A 22,686-nucleotide genomic window follows, 5' to 3' on the forward strand; every position below is an offset into this window, starting at 1 on the left:
CAGGGGCAACAGCTCCAGCAGGGGACCCCAAACTTCCCTTTCCCGGGCCACATCGCGACTGCAATACCGCCCCAGCTGCTCCGATTCTCCGGCCAATCTCACGTTCCATTGTTCCCTCACTCGCGAACAAGACCCCGAGGTACTTGAACTCCTTCACTTGGGGTAAGGACTCATTCCCTACCCGGAGTAGGCAATCCACCGGTTTCCTGCTGAGAACCATGGCCTCAGATTTAGAGGCGCTGATCCTCATCCCAACCGCTTCACACTCGGCTGCGAACCGATCCAGTGAGTGCTGGAGGTCACAGCCCGATGAAGACATCAGGACCACATCATCTGCAAACAGCAGCGATGCAATCCTCAGCCCACCGAACTGTAAACACTCCTCCCCACGACTATGCCTCGATATCCTGTCCATGAATACCACAAACAGGATTGGTGACAAAGCACAGCCCTGGCGGAGGCCAACCCTCACCAGAAATGAGTCCGACTTACTGCCGAGAACCCGGACACAGCTCTCACTTTGGGCGTACAGGGATTGGATGGCCCCCAGAAGTGGCCACCTCACCCCATACTCCCGCAGCACCTCCCACAGTATCTCCCGGGGGACCCGGTCATACGCCTTCTCCAGGACCACAAAACACATGTAGACCGGATGGGCGTATTCCCAAGCCCCCTCCAGGATCCTTGCGAGAGTGAAGAGCTGGTCTGTTGTTCCACGGCTAGGACGGAATCCGCATTGTTCCTCTTCAATCCGAGGTTCGACTATCGGCCGAACCCTCCTTTCCAGCACCTTGGAGTAGACTTTACCAGGGAGGCTGAGTAGTGTGATACCTCGGTAATTGGCACACACCCTCTGGTCCCCCTTTTTGAACAGGGGAACCACCACCCCGGTCTGCCACTCCCTAGGCACCGTCCCAGACCTCCACACAATGTTGAAGAGACTTGTCATCCAAGACAGCCCCTCCACACCCAGTGCCTTCAGCATTTCTGGACAGATCTCATCAATCCCTGGGGCTTTGCCACTGTGGAGTTGTTTGACTACCTCAGTGACTTCACCAGGGAAATTGATGATGCTCCCCCATCAGCCTCCAGCTCTGCCTCTACAATAGAGGGCGTATTAGTCAGATTCAGGAGTTCCTCAAAGTGCTCCTTCCACCACCCGATTACCCCTTCAGTTGAAGTCAACAGAGTCCCATCCTTACTGTATACAGCTTGGATGTTTCCCCGTTTTCCCCTCCTGAGGTTCTGGATGGTTTTCCAGAAACACCTTGGTGCCGACCGAAAGTCCTTCTCCATGGCCACTCCGAACTCCTCCCACACCCGCTGCTTTGCCTCCTTCACGGCAGCGGCTGTAGCCCTTCGGGTCTGTCGGTACCTTGCAACTGCCTCAGGAGTCCTTCGGGATAACATATCCCGGAAGGCCTCTTTCTTCAGTCGGATGGGTTCCCTGACCACCGGTGTCCACCACGGTGTTCGAGGGTTACCGCCCCTTGAGGCACCTAAGACCTTGAGACCACAGCTCACCGCCGTAGCTTTGGCAATAGAAGCTTTGAACATCGTCCATTCCTGTTCGATGCCCCCAACCTCCACAGGGATGCTAGAAAAGCTCCGCCGGAGGTGTGAGTTGAAGATCTCCCGGACAGGGGCCTCCTCCAGACGTTCCCAGTTTGCCCGCACTACCCGTTTGGGCTTACCAGGTCTGTCCAGAGTTTTCCCCCACCCTCTGACCCAACTCACAACCAGATGGTGTTCAGTTGACAGCTCCGCCCCTCTCTTCACCCGAGTGTTCAAAACATACGGCCTCAGATCCGATGATACAATAACAAAATCGATCACCGACCTTCGGCCTAGGGTGCTCTGGTACCACGTACACTTATGAACATCCTTATGCTCGAACATGGTGTTCGTTATGGACAATCCATGACTAGCACAGAAGTCCAACAACAAACGACCGCTCAGATTTAGATCAGGGAGGCCGTTCCTCCCAATCACGCCTCTCCAGGTATCCCCATCGTTGCCCACGTGCGCGGTGAAATCCCCCAGCAGAACTATGGAGTCCCCCACTGGAGCCCCATACAGGACTCCAGTCAGGGTCTCTAAGAAGGCCGAATACTCTGAACTGTTGTTCGGTGCATATGCACAGACAACAGTCAGAGTTTTCCCCCCCTTAACCCGCAGGCGTAGGGAGGCGACCCTCTCGTCCACCGGGGTAAACTCCGACGCAGCGGCACTCAGCCGGGGATTTGTGAGTATCCCCACACCCGCCTGGCGCCTCACACCCTGGGCAACTCCAGAGAAGAAAAGAGTCCAACCCCTTTCCAGGAGTACGGTTCCAGAACCGATGCAGTGCGTAGAGGTAAGCCCCACCAGATCTAACTGGTAGCACTCCACCTCCCGCACAAGCTCCGGTTCCTTCCCCCACAGAGAGGTGACGTTCCACGTCCCCAGAGCCAGCCTTTGCTGCCCGGGTCTGGTCCGTCGAGGTCCCTGGCCTTCACTGCCACCCATAGGGCAGTGCACCCGACCCCAGCGGTTCCTCCCGCAAGTGGTGAGCCCACAGGATGGAGAGAATGGGGGTGCCACGTTGCTGCTTCGGGCTGTGCCCATCCGGGCTCCGTGGCAAACCCGGCCACCAGGCGCTCGCTGTCGGGCCCTCCGACTGGGCCTGGCTCCAGACGTGGGCCCCGGGCTTCCTCCGGGCAGGGTCTCCTCGACTCTTCTTCGTTCTTTCATTGAGGTTTTTGAACCATTCTTAGTCTGGCCCTTCGCCTGAGACCAATTTGCCATGGGAGACCCTACCAGGAGCTTTAGGCTCCAGACAACATAGCCCTCAGGGTCATGAGGGCACTCAAACCTCTCCACCACGTTAAGGTGATGGCTCCCCGGAGAGGAGCCATCACCTTAAAATTGTGTTTTATATTAAACTGGGCCTAGTGCCATGTATAAACATACCTTGTTATTGTGCATTCAATACTAAGCTATTCAAATAATACACAGGTTCATATATTCATGTTTTAAATTTAAACATGTGCAAGGTATAGTGAGTAGGGTGGCCGTGCCACTGTTATTTGTAAACATACCTCGTCAATTGATACCAATGCCCATATCAATATTGTCTGTCGATTGCATGATAATCATTTATACAAGCTATTCAAATGGACGTTTTTATTTTAAACATAAATGTGGAAACAAAAAATGAGTGACGGTCTATTAGTGCCACTGCCATGCATAAACATACCTGTTATCTTGCATACAATACTGAACTATTAAAATAATGGACAGATTCATGTTTTTTGGTCGAGTTACAAAACGATCTATTTTCGCTCATAACAATGTCCATACACTTGGATAGAAGCTGCAGTGTTTTAGCCAGGAATATCTTGCAAACATTATTTCACATGGATTCGAGGGTGAAGTAAATTTTTTCAGTAAACATTTTTTTTTTTTTACAAAGGTATCTTGTTTTCAAATAATATTGCAGTGTGCGTCCTTGTGTCTGGGATCTTAGTCAGTTGGGGACTGAATAGGCTCTCGGTCAATCACAGAGAACCTGACAGAGCCAGCATGTAACAAGTGGCTTTGTGATTGGCACAGCAGTGATAAAGGCGGGTCCTCCTCTTTGTGTGCTGGAGGCTTGGAGGGACAGGTCCAGGCTAGTCTCGAGCTGTGGGTGAACCAGTGCCCAGCTTGAGAGAGCTCCTGTGTGTCGCTGAATGTGTGCATTTCTGACTGAAAGATAACATCTTCTGCCTCCATTTATCCATTTGTTGGATTCATGTTTATGTGTATTTAAAGACAATTCAATTTGTGAAAAAAAATAAAAATAAAATATTAAAAATGGTCAAATCAACCAAAAATTTCGCGGTCCCCCTGCAGTACCTCCGCGGACCCCCTAGAGGTCGTGGACCCCCTGTTGAAGACCTCTAGGTTAAAGTGTTCGTGGGCCTTGTGAATGTGCTGATGTTAGATTCACAGTCTGAATTATTATCCCAGTCTGACCCTGAAGGTGGACGATGCTGATCAAATATTTATCATGGTATTTTCATGTTAGCAATATATTGCAAGATATTTTTTTCATTTTGAAATACTGAATAAATACTTTAGTCGATAATGATAAATGAAAAGTAATGGGTGCTTTGGCAAAAAACATTACATTAGCTAAATACAACAAGTTGTTTAAACACACACATTACAGAGGATTGTTGTTGCTTCCGATTTAACAGTAATATAATGTTAATATTGTGATAATATATTGTTCAAACATCTGCAGTCAAAGTGCTTGCTCTGAAAATGTACTTTAGCACATCTAAAACTTCTCTAAAATCTAAACTGAATATAAAAAAGACAATGGCCACCATAGAATAGTAGAACAGACACTTGATAAGCAGTATTTATTTGACCGGTGGTATAGTGTATATTACAAAAAAAAACTACATTTCTGTGCTGGAGGTCAAAAGACGATGTAAATGTTTCTGTTAAGAGGGAGTAAGTATTGGTAGTATAACTACTACACTCCCACTTGCAGGCAGCGGTTTTTGGCCTGGCAACAACTGCATGAACAGGAAATATGTGAGACATTTGCCAGATCAAAAATACAGTTTAGGTCAGAGGGGCTGCTTGAAAATATACCCCTTATTTGAAATATTATGTCATACATTTAGCAAATCCATTTTAAGCTGTTTTTTTCTTCAAAATGACATGGTTAACATTGTGATAGCTTTGGATTTCAGTTTTTCCCCAATCAGTGTTTTTATGAAACTTTTCAGTCCACTCAAATAGAGAAGGCTAAATCTGCAGAATGGAAAAACATTGATAAATGCATCTTTTTTATCAGTTGTTAATATATGAAACTTGTGTTTTTTGAGGAATGATGCATTTGTTGAATTGCTTCCACAAGCTTTCTCTCATATCTTTAGCTCTTAAGCAATATATAAGTGGATTAATCATAGGGGGGAAAAGGCTATACAACATGATTATTACTATTCGCATATCAGCACTAAATGTAATGCCAACATTGCTGGCTAAATACACAAAACATCTGGGTAAATAATAGAGGGAGATTATAATCAGCTGAGTACTGCAAGTGGACAGAGTTTTTTTGCGACCTTGTATATTTGCAATCTTAAGTACTGCTATAATTATAGAGCAATATGAGAACAGTATAAATGCCAGAGGTCCCAGTAAGATGATCATTGCAATCACAAAAGCAGGAAAACCATAAGGGGCTCTGTCAGTGCATGCCAGGGTTGTTATACCAATGTGATCACAGAAGCAGTGGTTGATTATGTTTGAGGCACAGTACGGGAGAGGGTATGCCCTAATAGTTACTACTAAATTGCTTGGCTGGGACATAACCCATGCTGTAATACTGAGAATTTTGATAGTGGAGTTTTTAAAAACAATGGGATATTTGAGAGGATGGCAGATCGCCAAATACCTATCGAAAGCCATCAGGAAGAGAATAAAGGAATTCACTGTGCCAAGATAGTGAACAAAGTACATTTGGACAAAGCAAGCAGTGAATGAAATGGTCCCTGATTGAAACCAATACTTACTGATAATCTTAGGTAAAGTGGTTGTGCTAAAAAGGATGTCACATGTACTCAGATTTAGAATTATATAATACATTGGCTTATGGAGACTTCGGTTGGTTGCAAATAAAAAAAGAATTGTAACATTGCCTGTCAAAGTTAAGACATAAACTAAGAACAATATTGCTGAGACAAGGCCTTGGTATTCTGGATAAAGTCCAGGGAATCCAGTAAGGATAAATTCAATCACGGTGCTCTGATTTCCCTCTGGCATTATGGAGCAGAAATGTCCTCAATACACTGAAAAGGAAATATGGGGGCATGGAGTCAACACTTTAGATGAAACACGTTAAACATCATCTCAAACATTTTAATAATACCATTGCAGCAATAGCGATTATTTATCTGAGGTATAATTAGTTGTCTTTGTTTTTTTATTTATTTATTCGATTTTAATGATTTTAATTTATTACTATAAACTGGTTGACAAAGAATGTGTAACTCTGATAAGACTTCAGCCAACTATATCAATTTGTAGGACTCCTTTTACACTTACCTTTCTCAAACAGTTTGGCAGCATATTTTGCCGATTCGCCGGCTAATTCAGCTCTTAAAAAGACCTCGGGAAGCATGTCTTGTGATGAAGGTCGATACCTTCTTTTATTCTCTGTGGATCACTAACTCTCTCTCTTTCTTTCTCTCTCTCTCTCTATCTCTCTCTCTTTCTCTCTCTCTTGTTCTGCTCAAGGTTTCTTCCTGTTAAAGGAAAGGTCGCTCATTGTAGGAACTGTTGGGTTTGTACATTGATGAGTACAGTTTACAGCTACTCCATATAAAAAGTGTCATGAGATAACTTCATCAAGCAGATAGACGTCCATCAGTTAGAAGATTAACATTATTGGTAATAGTTACTTTTGTTTTTTCTCAATAGGTGTTAATATTTTCACCAATAATGAACATGATATTGTTCATTGGGGAAATACTGTACATGCTATGCATAGCAAGCAACACTCATCTCATGATGGTTACTTGAAAGATACTGCTTTAGCATTATTAAATAAATGTTTAAGTCCCACAGGAGTAAACGATTGCACTTGAACAAACCCCCAGTGTTTACCTAAATTAATACTGAGGAGGGAGTGTTAATATCCCCAGTGTTTAATGGCGCTCTCTCAGCACACAGCACGTGTTTGTTCTGAGTGTATTGCTTTACAGCAGGGGTATTCAATTAACATTCCATAAGGTCCAAATTGAGAAAGTCTCCTCGGGCAAAGGTCTGGAACATTTATCTAAATTGCGCTATTTAGTGCCATATATATATATATATATATATATATATATATATATATATATATATATATATATATATATATTCAAGAAGCCTAGTCGTAGTAACAACGTCTCTGTGTAGGCAACAACTGTCGAATCAAATAAAAGAAAGTACACATCAATTATATTTTAACAATTATTATTCTCAGTTTTCAAATTAAGTGAATGGATTATAAATAATACATAGAAATACATAAATAAATGTTCTTCTCATTACAAGTAAAATAAGGGCTGGATTAAAGAATAACTGACATAACTGAAAACTTTTGAAAAATGTGCATCTTAATAGCAGAGCACCTCAAGGTTTCTCTCAGAGAGAACCAGGACATTCTGATGTAGCATTTCAAAATTAAAGCCCTTCAAAATCTCATTCATGAGCTAACTTCAAATCAAAATTCATGAGACAATTTGTCTAATTTCAGATGGGAATTTAGAGGAGATGGTGCATAGGTACAAAATCATTTCACCTCAGGTTGATAGCAGACCACCTCAATGTTTCTCTCAGAGAGAACCAGGACATTTTGATGTAGCATTTCAAAATTGAAGCCCTTCAAAATTGCATGCATGAGCTAACTTCAAATCGCATTCATGAGACAATTTGTCTAAATTCAGATGGGATTGTAGAGGAGTTGGTGCAGAGTTACAAAATACTTTCACCTCAGGTTGATAGCAGACCATCTCAAGGTTTCACTCAGAGAGAACCAGGACATTCTGATGTAGCATTTCAAAATGAAAGCTCTTCAAAATCGCATGCATGAGCTAACATCAAATCACATTCATGAGACAATTTGTCTAAATTCAGATGGGATTTTAGAGGAGATGGTGCATCGTTAAAAAATCATTTCACCTCAGGTTAAAATAAAGTAATTCATTTTAGAAAAATTAATTTCACTGAATTGCCCTGCAGCTTTAAATTCAGTTTATTCAGGTGTGAAGTGATGTCAATCAAAAAAGCCACGATATTATATTTTTCTCATCTTCTAACAAGAGAAATGTGTGAGAATGGACTTTATGTGTGGTTATTAAACTACTTGTTTCAGCTCTATTATCTCTGTTAACATCATAGTTGGTCAATGAATTCATGTGTTAGGATTCTGATCATATTGGTTTGTTTTCTGTGTCTTCATTTCAGATGTGAGTGGGTACGTTTGCTCAAAAGAGTTGTGCTTTGTCTCGTAGTGGCGCTTCACATTACGTACATACGGATCCGGACCGCGGTCTTCCTATTAGTGACCCCTGCTTTACAGCATAGCGTTACCAGCAAAAGATAAGCATGACATCTGAAGCTTGTTGGCTATTGAGTTTTATGTCTTAAGTTGTTGGACAAGGTCTACATGTGGTTGTTATTATTACAGTTATTAACAGTTATTTTGTGGTAGTTGTAGTTTCAGTAATGATAAAAATAGCAGTGTTGTAGAACTCAAGATTGGTCTTATTCTCAAGAATACTTTTTAAGGTCTCAGAATTAGTCGCATTTTTACTCCGTGTTGTCTCGGTTTCAAACATAGAGGCCTCTGGATGTTATTTCAAGACCACAATTGAGGTATTTCACAAAATGATCCATGTATTGTGCAATTCATTTGTTAACATCAAACAAAACGGTCCCTAAACACTGGTCTTGGCCATGATTTGCTCTTGGTTTAGGTCAGGGGTGTCAAACTCAAATACACAGTGGGCCGAAATAAAGAAATTGATACAAGTCAAGGGCCAGATGGGTTCAACGTTTATTGAAAACTTATTGAAAGAACCTTAGTGCACATATTGAACCTGGAACTAACAAGGCCTATAGAGTATTGCCTATAAAACAACATTAATTATGAAATAAATGAAATAAAAATTATAAATAATACATAAATAAATAAAAATAAAAGTAATAAAATCAGTTTCATTAATTGCTTATGGCTCTATCTGCAGTTTTTCCAGAGTAATTTCAAGTGGAAACAGTTTCTACAGGCAAACAACAGCCAAAAATAATTTACTTCAAAGACAAATCAAATGTCCTGTAGTAGCAAGAGAAAAAAAATGCAAAAATGAAACTACATTAAAAACTGAAAATGCGTCAAAGCACCGTTTGCTGCTCTGTGATGCTCACTGGTCTGAGCCAGACACTTGGTGTCTCATCTTGGATACAAGTTCATCAATGTCTGGGGTCAGGCTCTGAGCTGAGGAAATCCTCAGGATGGAGTGAAGGTGCTCATCAGTAAGACGAGTCCGGTGTGAAGTTTTGGTCATCTTCATCAAAGAAAACAGTTGTTCACACAAGTATGTGCTGCCAAACATAGAGAGCGTTTGAGCAGCCTGGGAGCGCAGCTGGGGCATTGTGTCGGGGATGAAACGTGGAAACTCTGCAGCGCCCACAGACTCATATTTTGCCTTCAGTGTGTCACTAGATTGGAGCTCAATCAGCTCCATTTGGAGGTTTGATGGTGCGTTTTCCACGTCAGCTGCAAATGGATTACTGAGCAGTTCAAACCTGCTTTTTTGGGCTTCAAAATCGGCAAATCGGCGTGTGAAGTCAGCACCAAGTGTGCCGAGTTTTTCAGCAAACTGTGTAGTTGGGAAGGCAGCGACCTGCTCTTTCATTGTTTGGCAGTGCGGGAAATGGCTCAAGTTTTCCTGCAGCATCTGCGTCTCCCACAGGCGCAGCTTGGTTTTAAAAGATGACGCGGCCCCGCCCCTGAAGCTGCAGGTTGAGCGCATTCAGGTGACTTGTGATGTCACACAGGAACGCCACTTCACACAGAAACATTTTATTTCGGAGCTCTGCTGTGCCTTTCCCTTTGATTTCCATGAACTCACAGATCTCCTCACGCAACTGGAAAAATCTTTCCAGCACCTTTCCCTGGCTTAGCCATCGCACCTCTGTGTGATAGGGCAAGTCACCATGTTCTGTACCTATCTCCTCCAGAAAAGACTTGAACTGGCGGTGATTTAAACCTTTGGCTCTGATAAAGTTAACCGCTAATGTTATGATGCTCATCACATGTTCCATTTTCAAGGCTTTGCCACACAACGACTCCTGGTGTATGATGCAGTGATAAGCTGTCAACTCACTTGTAACGTTTTCCTCCTTCATCTTTTCTCGGATCCTCCCCACCAATCCACTCTTTTGACCGCACATCGCAGGCGCTCCATCTGTTGTCAGTCCCACAAGTTTATCCCACAGCAGCCCTATTTTATCTACACATCTTCCCCGTAGTTCTGCCATGCATTGGGTGTAATCCCAAAAACTCTTCTGTTACGCACAGGCTTGAGTCCACTCCACGGATGAAAATTGACAGTTGGGCAGTATCAGAAGTGTCGGTGCTCTCATCCGCAGCAAGGGAGTATGCGATGAAATCTTTTCCCTTTCCCACAAGCTGTTGTTGGAGATTGGCAGCAAGGTGACACACACGGTCAGCAACGGTGTTTCGGCTTAGGCTCACATTTAAAAATGCTTGCCTTTTTTCTGGGCACACGGCGTCGCAAACTTTAATCATGCAGTTTTTGACAAATTCCCCCTCGGTAAAGGGCCGGGCTGATTTCGCAACCTCTGCTGCCACAATAAAACTGGCCTTAACAGCAGCCTCGCTTTGTGATTTGGCTTAAGTGAACATAGCCTGCTGTGACACCAGACTTCTTTTTAACTCCTCTACCTTCTGTAGCCTTTGTGTCATGTCCAGATGCTTGTATCTGTCTTGGTGCTTCGTTTCATAGTGTCTTCTTATGTTGTATTCTTTCATTACAGCCACACTGTCTCCGCACAGAAGACACACAGCTTTGCTTTTTACATCCGCGAACATATACTGTGCCTCCCACCTGTCTTGAAAACTCCTGTTTTCAAATTCCACCTTTCGTTTAGCCATTTTTTGGGGAGAGGGATAGTTGAAAGTTGACACAAGTGGTATGTAATACAGACTGTGAGGCGCACTTTCGCGGGCCCGCGAATGCGCGACGACACACGGACAGTGCATTGTGGGATTTGTAGTATTATGGTGATGCGTGCGATATACCGGCGGACCAGCTCTAATAGTAAATAGATTTTATCATGCGGGCCAAAGATAATTCATTCACGGGCCGGATGAGGCCCGCGGGCCTTGAGTTTGACACATGTGGTTTAGGTGGTCTTCACTTCAACACTAAAAAGCAGCAGCAGCAGCGTGATTAGTGTTGTTAGTAGTACAGAAGCTTCATCTTCATAAATGGTAAAACCTGTATTCAGTTTTCAAACAAGTATCTCTAAAGATGGCGACAAAAGCACAAAACTAATTTTAGATGCGATCAAGGCCACCAAAACTCCTTGCTGTGATGGAGATGATTCTTCGATTCTGTCTTGACTATTGCAATTATCTTCCACCTACTTTAGCAGGACTTTCCTTACATGTGGTCCAAAATGTTGCTGCCAAATCCTATTAAAAGTTTTATGCAACACCATAAACCTGTTGAGACCCATACGTGGTCACACTAAAGAGCTACTGCAGCCCTACAGGAACCTGAGGTTACAGTACACTTTTTACTGACATTTCTCAGCATTCATATTTTGCCTCTCCCAAATCTATGGAACTTAACTCAGTTCACGTGTTAATACCATATTAAATAGTTGCCAAGATAGTAAGAGGAAAGAAGTAGTTCAATAGAAGATGTGTGTGAAACAGTGTTTGGAATATTCTGGGGAAAACAACATTGCATAAGACTGTTTTGAGATGACAATTCACTAAGGTACAAAGACACTCACCATGCAGAGAGGCCTACACTCACACATGCACGCTTAAATTACACACACAAGACACTAATTAAGCTTCCTCCTGGAACTCATTTGTGTTGTTGCTTCTGAGTGTCATGATGATCCCAAAACAAACACATCACTCTGCCTCCATGACATGAGATTTGTAAGGGTAGAGGTTTACAAGATATTAGTTTTGAAGCAATTAAACTACATGGAGCAGTAGTTTTAACAATTTTCTCCATCTTTAGTATGTTAGTATTTACTAATTAGTACTTAACACAAAGCACAGGTGAGGATATCTGAATACAATTAGTTTTCCTGAAAGAAATCACTTCTTAACATGGTGATAGTGCAAGAGAAAAAGTCAGGGGATCACTTAAGGTATCACAATTCAAACTAGTTGTTGAGACCGGTCACTTAAAGCTACAAATGTCACATTTCATTCATGCTTACTCTATGCTTACTGTACATATACTTAGTGTGCAATGTAGCATATGCTATTTAGAATAGTTCTGACCACACCTCAATGTTTAAAGGAAAAGTTCTACATTTTCTGAGCTACACTACACTTGGCTTTTGAGACTATCAATATGTACAGAGCTGGAGTCATGACATAGCTTAACATAAAGATGGGACAGGACAAGCAGCTAGCCTCTATCCAAAGGGGGATAAAAAACAAATGCCAACCAAACGAGCAGATAATGGGGCCGGGTAATGGGATTTACCCAATATGGAACTGTTGAATCATGCCCATCAAATAAATTTAAAGACCACCTGGCAAAGGATTTGTAAAATGCAGGTCCAAATTAACAAGAAATTACATACTTAGTGCAATCTGCTGCAGTACTATATATGCCTGGGGTGTGCAAGAGGTTCCCGCACAGAATGCATAGGGTCAGAAATCTGAATCAGGCATATGGAATCCAATGGTAGCATTCAAAGTAAGGCTACATTTTGCCAAGGGAAAAACTGGCATGGCCATTTTGAAAGGGGTCCCTTAACCTCTCACCTCAAGATATGTGAATAAAAATGGGTTTTGTGGGTAAACACAATCCGCCCTTTACAGGTTATCCTACCTTCGGTCTACGGGAATCAAAACGTGAAGTTGCTCCTACTGAGCCTGTCGAGTTTGAAGCTCCGGTTAATATCATAGCTAGGCTAACGTCAGTGTTTAGTCAGTAGGCTTTGAAGACTCGGTAGGGGCAGGTCTTGAATATGTACATTTACATGGGTTGAATTGCTCTCCATACGTTGCTTTGAGACATGTTGAACTAAACGGTCTTGGTTGAGGGTGTCCATTTGTTTGAAGCAGAGCTGATATGCTAGTATTGATGAGTTTCATATGATCTTTATATTTCTGTGCATTAATATAAGCAACATACTATATCAGTGATTTACTTTTTATTGTATAAAAGTACCCTGGTTTCCTTGTAAAGAAAAAAAAAGTTAATTCTGATGTTGGAGTTTTGTAAACTGTTCAAAATGTATACATGCATAAATGTATAATGATAGATGTCTGTATATGACAACTATCAATATTCATATAGTGCATTGGCTATACTGTATTTTGTTATGGTCATGTCAAGAAAGCTGACGGAACGAGAGAGAGAAACACACACAGAGAGAGAGAGATAGAGACAGAGAACGTTTTTCAGGCCAAGGACCCCCAAACTGATAGAGAGATGGAGCAGGGACCCCCTACTATATATATTGTATAAAATTGTCTCGTCTCTCATCTCATCTCATCTTCGACTGCTTATCCGGGATAGGGTCGCGGGGGCAACAGCTCCAGCAGGGGACCCCAAACTTCCCTTTCCCGGGCCACATCGCGACTGCAATACCGCCCCAGCTGCTCCGATTCTCCGGCCAATCTCACGTTCCATTGTTCCCTCACTCGCAAACAAGACCCCGAGGTACTTGAACTCCTTCACTTGGGGTAAGGACTCATTCCCTACCCGGAGTAGGTAATCCACCGGTTTCCTGCTGAGAACCATGGCCTCAGATTTAGAGGCGCTGATCCTCATCCCAACCGCTTCACACTCGGCTGCGAACCGATCCAGTGAGTGCTGGAGGTCACAGCCCGATGAAGACATCAGGACCACATCATCTGCAAACAGCAGCAATGCAATCCTCAGCCCACCGAACTGTAAACACTCCTCCCCACGACTATGCCTCGATATCCTGTCCATGAATACCACAAACAGGATTGGTGACAAAGCACAGCCCTGGCGGAGGCCAACCCTCACCGGAAATGAGTCCGACTTACTGCCGAGAACCCGGACACAGCTCTCACTTTGGGCGTACAGGGATTGGATGGCCCCTAGAAGTGGCCCCCTCACCCCATACTCCCGCAGCACCTCCCACAGTATCTCCCGGGGGACCTGGTCATACGCCTTCTCCAGGTCCACAAAACACATGTAGACCAGATGGGCGTATTCCCAAGCCCCCTCCAGGATCCTTGCGAGAGTGAAGAGCTGGTCTGTTGTTCCACGGCCAGGACGGAATCCGCATTGTTCCTCTTCAATCCGAGGTTCGACTATCGGCCGAATCCTCCTTTCCAGCACCTTGGAGTAGACTTTACCAGGGAGGCTGAGTAGTGTGATACCTCGGTAATTGGCACACACCCTCTGGTCCCCCTTTTTGAACAGGGGAACCACCACCCCGGTCTGCCACTCCCTAGGCACCGTCCCAGACCTCCACACAATGTTGAAGAGACTTGTCATCCAAGACAGCCCCTCCACACCCAGTGCCTTCAGCATTTCTGGACAGATCTCATCAATCCCTGGGGCTTTGCCACTGTGGAGTTGTTTGACTACCTCAGTGACTTCACCAGGGAAATTGATGATGCTCCCCCATCAGCCTCCAGCTCTGCCTCTACAATAGAGGGCGTATTAGTCAGATTCAGGAGTTCCTCAAAGTGCTCCTTCCACTGCCCAATTACCCCCTCAGTTGAAGTCAACAGAGTCCCATCCTTACTGTATACAGCTTGGATGTTTCCCCGTTTTCCCCTCCTGAGGTTCCGGATGGTTTTCCAGAAACACCTTGGTGCCGACCAAAAGTCTTTCTCCATGGCCACTCCGAACTCCTCCCACACCCGCTGCTTTGCCTCCTTCACGGCAGCGGCTGTAGACCTAGTAACCCTAACCCGGAAGGCCTCTTTCTTCAGTCGGACGGGTTTCCTGACCACCGGTGTCCACCACGGTGTTCGAGGGTTACCGCCCCTTGAGGCACCTAAGACCTTGAGACCACAGCTCACCGCCGTAGCTTTGGCAATAGAAGCTTTGAACATCGTCCATTCCTGTTCGATGCCCCCAACCTCCACAGGGATGCTAGAAAAGCTCCGCCGGAGGTGTGAGTTGAAGATCTCCCGGACAGGGGCCTCCTCCAGATGTTCCCAGTTTGCCCGCACTACCCGTTTGGGCTTACCAGGTCTGTCCAGAGTTTTCCCCCACCCTCTGACCCAACTCACAACCAGATGGTGTTCAGTTGACAGCTCCGCCCCTCTCTTCACCCGAGTGTTCAAAACATACGGCCTCAGATCCGATGATACAATAACAAAATCGATCACGACCTTCGGCCTAGGGTGCTCTGGTACCACGTACACTTATGAACATCCTTATGCTCGAACATGGTGTTCGTTATGGACAATCCATGACTAGCACAGAAGTCCAACAACAAACGACCGCTCAGATTTAGATCAGGGAGGCCGTTCCTCCCAATCACGCCTCTCCAGGTATCCCCATCGTTGCCCACGTGCGCGGTGAAATCCCCCAGCAGAACTATGGAGTCCCCCACTGGAGCCCCATACAGGACTCCAGTCAGGGTCTCTAAGAAGGCCGAATACTCTGAACTGTTGTTCGGTGCATATGCACAGACAACAGTCAGAGTTTTCCCCCCCTTAACCCGTAGTGCCATGTATAAACATACCTTGTTATTGTGCATTCAATACTAAGCTATTCAAATAATACACAGGTTCATATATTCATGTTTTAAATTTAAACATGTGCAAGGTATAGTGAGTAGGGTGGCCGTGCCACTGTTATTTGTAAACATACCTCGTCAATTGATACCAATGCCCATATCAATATTGTCTGTCGATTGCATGATAATCATTTATACAAGCTATTCAAATGGACGTTTTTATTTTAAACATAAATGTGGAAACAAAAAATGAGTGAGGGTCTATTAGTGCCACTGCCATGCATAAACATACCTGTTATCTTGCATACAATACTGAACTATTAAAATAATGGACAGCTTCATGTTTTTTGGTCGAGTTACAAAACGATCTATTTTTGCTCATAACAATGTCCATACACTTGGATAGAAGCTGCAGTGTTTTAGCCAGGAATATCTTGCAAACATTATTTCACATGGATTCGAGGGTGAAGTAAATTTTTTAATTAAACATTTTTTTTTTTTTTTACAAAGGTATCTTCTTTTCAAATAATATTGCAGTGTGCGTCCTTGTGTCTGGGATCTTAGTCAGTTGGGGACTGAATAGGCTCTCGGTCAATCACGGAGAACCTGACAGAGCCAGCATGTAACAAGTGGCTTTGTGATTGGCACAGCAGTGATAAAGGCGGGTCCTCCTCTTTGTGTGCTGGAGGCTTGGAGGGACAGGTCCAGGCTAGTCTCGAGCTGTGGGTGAACCAGTGCCCAGCTTGAGAGAGCTCCTGTGTGTCGCTGAATGTGTGCATTTCTGACTGAAAGATAACATCTTCTGCCACCATTTATCCATTTGTTGGATTCATGTTTATGTGTATTTAAAGACAATTCAATTTGTGAAAAAAAATAAAAATAAAATATGAAAAATTGTCAAATCAACCAAAAATTTCGCGAACCCCCTGCAGTACCTCCGCGGACCCCCTAGAGGTCGTGGACCCCCTGTTGAAGACCTCTAGGTTAAAGTGTTCGTGGGTCTTGTGAATGTGCTGATGTTAGATTCACAGTCTGAATTATTATCCCAGTCTGACCCTGAAGGTGGACGATGCTGATCAAATATTTATCATGGTATTTTCATGTTAGCAATATATTGCAAGATATTTTTTTCATTTTGAAATACTGAATAAATACTTTAGTCGATAATGATAAATGAAAAGTAATGGGTGCTTTGGCAAAAAACATTACATTAGCTAAATACAACAAGTTGTTTAAACACACACATTACAGAGGATTGTTGTTGCTTCCGATGTAACAGTAATATAATGTTAATATTGTGATAATATATTGTTCAAACATCTGCAGTCAAAGTGCTTGCTCTGAAAATTTACTTTAGCACATCTAAAACTTCTCTAAAATCTAAACTGAATATAAAAAAGACAATGGCCACCATAGAATAGTGGAACAGACACTTGATAAGCAGTATTTATTTGACCGGTGGTATAGTGTATATTACAAAAAAAAACTACATTTCTGTGCTGGAGGTCAAAAGACGATGTAAATGTTTCTGTTAAGAGGGAGTAAGTATTGGTAGTATAACTACTACACTCCCACTTCCAGGCAGCGGTTTTTGGCCTGGCAACAACTGCATGAACAGGAAATATGTGAGACATTTGCCAGATCAAAAATACAGTGTAGGTCAGAGGGGCTGCTTGAAAATATACCCCTTATTTGAAATATTATGTCATACATTTAGCAAATCCATTTTAAGATGGGTTTTTTTTCAAAATGACATGGTTAACATTGTGATAGCTTTGGATTTCAGTTTTTCCCCAATCAGTGTTTTTATGAAACTTTTCAGTCCACTCAAATAGAGAAGGCTAAATCTGCAGAATGGAAAAACATTGATAAATGCATCTTTTTTTATCAGTTGTTAATAGATGAAACTTGTGTTTTTTGAGGAATGATGCGTCTGTTGAATTGCTTCCACAAGCTTTCTCTCATATCTTTAGCTCTTAAGCAATATATAAGTGGATTAATCATAGGGGGGAAAAGGCTATACAACATGATTATTACTATTCGCATATCAGCACTAAATGTAATGCCAACATTGCTGGCTAAATACACAAAACATCTGGGTAAATAATAGAGGGAGATTATAATCAGCTGAGTACTGCAAGTGGACAGAGTTTTTCTGCGACCTTGTATATTTGCAATCTTAAGTACTGCTATAATTATAGAGCAATATGAGAACAGTATAAATGCCAGAGGTCCCAGTAAGACAATCATTGCAATCACAAAAGCAGGAAAACCATAAGGGGCTCTGTCAGTGCATGCCAGGGTTGTTATACCAATGTGATCACAGAAGCAGTGGTTGATTATGTTTGAGGCACAGTACGGGAGAGGGTATGCCCTAATAATTAGTACTAAATTGCTTGGCTGGGACATAACCCATGCTGTAATACTGAGAATTTTGATAGTGGAGTTTTTAAAAACAATGGGATATTTGAGAGGATGGCAGATCGCCAAATACCTATCTAAAGCCATCAGGAAGAGAATAAAGGAATTCACTGTGCCAAGATAGTGAACAAAGTACATTTGGACAAAGCAAGCAGTGAATGAAATGGTCCCTGATTGAAACCAATACTTACTGATAATCTTAGGTAAAGTGGTTGTGCTAAAAAGGATGTCACATGTACTCAGATTTAGAATTATATAATACATTGGCTTATGGAGACTTTGGTTGGTTGCAAATAAAAAAAGAATTGTAACATTGCCTGTCAAAGTTAAGACATAAACTAAAAACAATATTGCTGAGACAAGGCCTTGGTATTCTGGATAAAGTCCAGGGAATCCAGTAAGGATAAATTCAGTCACGGTGCTCTGATTTCCCTCTGGCATTATGGAGCAGAAATGTCCTCAATACACTGAAAAGGAAATATGGGGGCATGGAGTCAACACTTTAGATGAAACACGTTAAACATCATCTCAAACATTTTAATAATACCATTGCAGCAATAGTGATTATTTATCTGAGGTATAATTAATTGTCTTTTTTTAATTTTATTTTAATGATTTTAATTTATTACTATAAACTGGTTGACTTCAGCCAACTACTTCAAATTCTCAGACTCAACCTTTTACACTTACCTTTCTCAAACAGTTTGGCAGCATATTCTGCCGATTCGCCGGCTAATTCAGCTCTTAAAAAGACTTTGGGAAGCATGTCTTGTGATGAAGGTCCATATCACTAACTCTCTTTCTCTCTTCTCCCTCTCTCTCTATCTCTCTCTCTCTCTCTCTCTTGTTCTACTCAAGGTTTCTTCCTGTTAAAGGAAAGGTCGCTCATTGTGGGAACTGTTGGGTTTGTACATTGATGAGTACAGTCTACAGCTGCTCAATATAAAAAGTGTCATGAGATAACTTCATCAAGCAGATAGACGTCCATCAGTTAGAAGATTAACATTATTGGTAATAGTTACTTTGTTTCATAAGATTGTTTTTTCTCAATAGGTGTTAATATTGTCACTACTAATGAACATGATATTGTTCAGTGGGGAAATACTGTACATCAGGGGTATTCAATTAACATTCTAAAAGGTCCAAATTGAGAAAATCTCCTCGGGCAAAGATCCAGAACATTTATCTAACTTGCGCTATTTAGTGTCATATATATATATATATATATATATATCACCAGGACATTCTGATGTAGCATTTCAAAATTAAACCCTTTAAAATCTCATTCATGAGCTAACTTCAAATCACATTCATGAGACAATTTGTCTAATTTCAGATGGGATTTTAGAGGAGATGGTGCATAGTTACAAAATCATTTCACCTGAGGTTGATAGCAGACCACCTCAAGGTTTCTCTCAGAGAGAACCAGGACATTCTGATCTAGCATTTCAAAATTAAAGCCCTTCAAAATCTCATTCATGAGCTGACTTCAAATCAAAATTCATGAGACAATTTGTTTAATTTCAGATGGGATTTTAGAGGAGATGGTGCATAGTTACAAAATCATTTCACCTCAGGTTAATAGCAGGCCACCTCAAGGTGTCACTGCGATTTTGAAGGGCTTTAATTTTGAAATGCTACATCAGAATGTCCTGGGTCTCTCTAAGTGACACCTTGAGGTGGTCTGCTATTAACCTGAGGGGAAATGATTTCGTAACTATGCACCATTTCCTCTTAATAATCGTCACGGTCTCTGAACATATGAGACACACTGGTTTTAAACTCTCCGTGGGAAGAATTAACCTATAAGAGTCTGTTCATTCTTGGTTAAAGACTCTGGTCTCTCTGGTCTCTCTGACCACTTTCCTCTTTTTGGAGAAAGTCATGTGAAACAACTTCTCTGACTCACGTAATTATTCACTTGCCCTTCGTTACCTTTCCTCTCTCAGCCCCGTGTGTGTACATCTCACTCGAGTCAGGAAACGTGTCAGAATACCCATATTTGATTGACTGAGCTGCATCACGTGATGTGATTTACAACGCATATAATTGGTCGGTTTGTTTCCTGGACCACTGACCGAGTGCCGTAAAGGCTAGAAAAGCTGCGCCGGTTAAAATATAGGCGCTCCGTCAAAATGTAATAATTCTCAATTATCTATCGGTTTTAGGTCCAGGGTCCGGATACAATGGCGTCTGGGTCCGAATCCGGACCGCGGTCCGCCTATTAGTGACCCCTGTGCTATGCATAGCAAGCAACACTCATCTCATGATGGTTATTTGAAAGAAACATTTATTTAATAATGCTAAAGCAGTATAAGTCCCACAGGAGTAAACAATTGCACTTGAACAAACCCCCAGTGTTTACCTAAATTAATACTGAGGAGGGAGTGTTAATATCCCCAGTGTTTAATGGTGCTCTCTCAGCACAAAGAACGTGTTTGTTTTGAGTGTATTGCTTTACAGCATAGCGTTACAAACAGGATAAGCATGACATCTGAAGCTTGTTGGCTATTAAGTTTTAAGTCTTAAATTGTTGGACAAGGTCTACATGTGGTTGTTATTATTACAGTTATTTTCTGGTAGTTGTAGTTTCAGCAGTGGCAGGTCATGTATTTTATACCTGGGCCTTCAGTGCTGTCCTACTACAGTTGAACCACCTCCTAATAACCTCATGACGCCAGCATGACGGGATACTTCGTCATTAACAGGCAATGCAGTCAAAATCAATGCAATTAACACAATGACAAGAACAAACTCACAAGAACCAGTCACATACACTGAAAAAAAATCTATGACATTTACTTTTCAAAAGAAAAACTAGGTATCAATATCCTCACAGAAATTCTTTTTCATTTTTACTCAGGAAATCTCAAGTTAAGTTTACTAACTTTTAAGAATTGTTTTTTATAATCAAGTAAATTTTACTTGCAAATTTCTTCCTTAGATGTACTGCATTTGCATTTGATAGTAATCTTTACTCAGGCTACCTTTGCATCTAATTACAAACCCCTGTAAAAATCAATTAGGTGTTTCATGTTTAATTAACTAGATTTTCTTAACTTTTACTTTTGAGAAATATTAAGTAATATTTACACAATACATCTTTTATCTACACCTACTCTACACAACTATTCAAATATGAATTTGTTGCATTTTTTAACCTGGGGTACTTTTATTTAATAAAATTGTCTTAACCTAAGGCTTCTACAAATCATGAAACAACAGCTTCTTTTAAACTACAGCACCTTTACTTGTCAACCGGTGAAAGAGGTAACTGCTGACAGACATACACCAATACCAACATATATAATCTGGTTGGCATTGCCAGACAGAACATTTCTAAATCAGTGCTGCCAATAAGAATTTTAAGAACACAAATGCTTAGTCATTTAACAAACACTTTTAAGACAGGTACTGCTTGAAAACCCTTAGATACGCATAGATAAAGCCCATGAGCAGATGTCAAGCAAAACGTTTTCCTCGATGACGATCAACACATTGTCAGGGGTGAAGACTTCATGTGTTGCATTTCCATGGATGAGGAGGATCTTCATGACATCTTGAGCATAGTCCTCTTCAATGACATCTTTGGTGATATCCTGTCAAAGAAATGTGAATCAGAGGTCAACAGATTACACATATTTTCTATAAAGTTCCGATTATGTAAGAGTAATTCACTAGGTTGAAGTTGCCAATTAGAAGACTACAGATACAATAATACAAAAGAATTAAGATGCTCATAGAAAGACATTGGATAAATGCTAGGTAAGTGTTTAGGTAACAATTGATAAATTTACTTTTACATAGATAAAGACTTAAGGTAAGTATGTTATTATGTAGTGAATTTCTTTTCTAATCTATTTCTTGGTAGGTTGGACCGAGAAATAGATTAGAAAAGAAATGAATGTCTTTCATATTAGTGTATATTCAGGTCACTGAGGTAACTGTTTTTTAGATAAAAGATAAACTGGCATTATCAGGTCAAATGTATTGTTTTCAAACAGATACAGTACCAGTTTAAAGTTGAAAACTCTTCCAAGTTCTAATTATTTGTTAAACCTTTTTCACCACACATAGTGGCGTTAATGACTTATCTATAAAATATCAATATACCAAGATTAGAGTTAGATTATTAGGTTGGAGAACAGACAAGTTTATTGTGGTCAGAAAAGTCATCAGAAAACCCTAACTTTTCAGAATTTACCTGGTAGTCTTTGATGAGTTCCTCTCCAGACTCTCCAAGGAACTCCATCAAGCAGCAGATGATGACATCTCTTCTTCCCTCAACATGTTGCTGTTAAACAGACAGAAGTGAATTTATTGCAGAGAATGTAATTGAATATACAAATAGAAGTAAATTGTTAGCTATTGGCAATAGAAGTCTTGAACAGTGTTCTAAAAGGGCAAGTTGAGAAAAGAGTAATCAATTTGAATCGTTTAATAATGTTTGAAATATTTTAGTTTTTATGTCAGACTATAGCCCAAAGTCTTCTTTAATTAATAAATGGAAAGCAAAGTTATATTTGTCTCCTCCCCTTTTCTTTGCTGATTCGAACCGTGACTCAAAAACCGTGATCCGAACTGAACCGTGAGTTTTGTGATCCGTTGCACCCCTAAACAAAACGGTCCCTAAACACTGGTCTTGGCCATGATTTGCTCTCGGTTTAGGTGGTCTTCACTTCATCACTAAAAAGAGCAGCAGCAGCATGATTAGTGTTGTTAGTAGTACAGAAGCTTCATCTTCATAAATGGCAAAACCTGTATTCAACAAGTATCTCT

At 41.7% G+C, this 22,686-nt stretch overlaps 2 protein-coding genes and 1 pseudogene across 2 annotated transcripts; all 3 read right to left on the reverse strand.

The window, feature by feature from the left end:
* Window positions 1-4,830: 4,830 nt before the first annotated feature.
* Window positions 4,831-5,805, reverse strand: LOC137884547 (olfactory receptor 2AT4-like). Its single transcript, XM_068726415.1, has one exon. It carries the CDS (start codon window positions 5,803-5,805, stop codon window positions 4,831-4,833), a length of 975 nt encoding a protein of 324 aa, XP_068582516.1.
* Window positions 5,806-8,948: 3,143 nt separating this feature from the next.
* Window positions 8,949-10,705, reverse strand: LOC137884733 (general transcription factor II-I repeat domain-containing protein 2-like; annotated as a pseudogene).
* Window positions 10,706-17,373: 6,668 nt separating this feature from the next.
* Window positions 17,374-18,348, reverse strand: LOC137884629 (olfactory receptor 2AT4-like). Its single transcript, XM_068726534.1, has one exon. The coding sequence runs from the start codon at window positions 18,346-18,348 to the stop codon at window positions 17,374-17,376; it is 975 nt and encodes a 324-aa protein (XP_068582635.1).
* Window positions 18,349-22,686: the final 4,338 nt, after the last annotated feature.

The sequence above is a fragment of the Cebidichthys violaceus genome, unplaced genomic scaffold (assembly GCF_023349555.1).
Source record: "Cebidichthys violaceus isolate CVI_PGR_0920_01 unplaced genomic scaffold, fCebVio1.0.p SCAF_1, whole genome shotgun sequence".
Lineage (NCBI taxonomy): Eukaryota > Metazoa > Chordata > Actinopteri > Perciformes > Stichaeidae > Cebidichthys > Cebidichthys violaceus.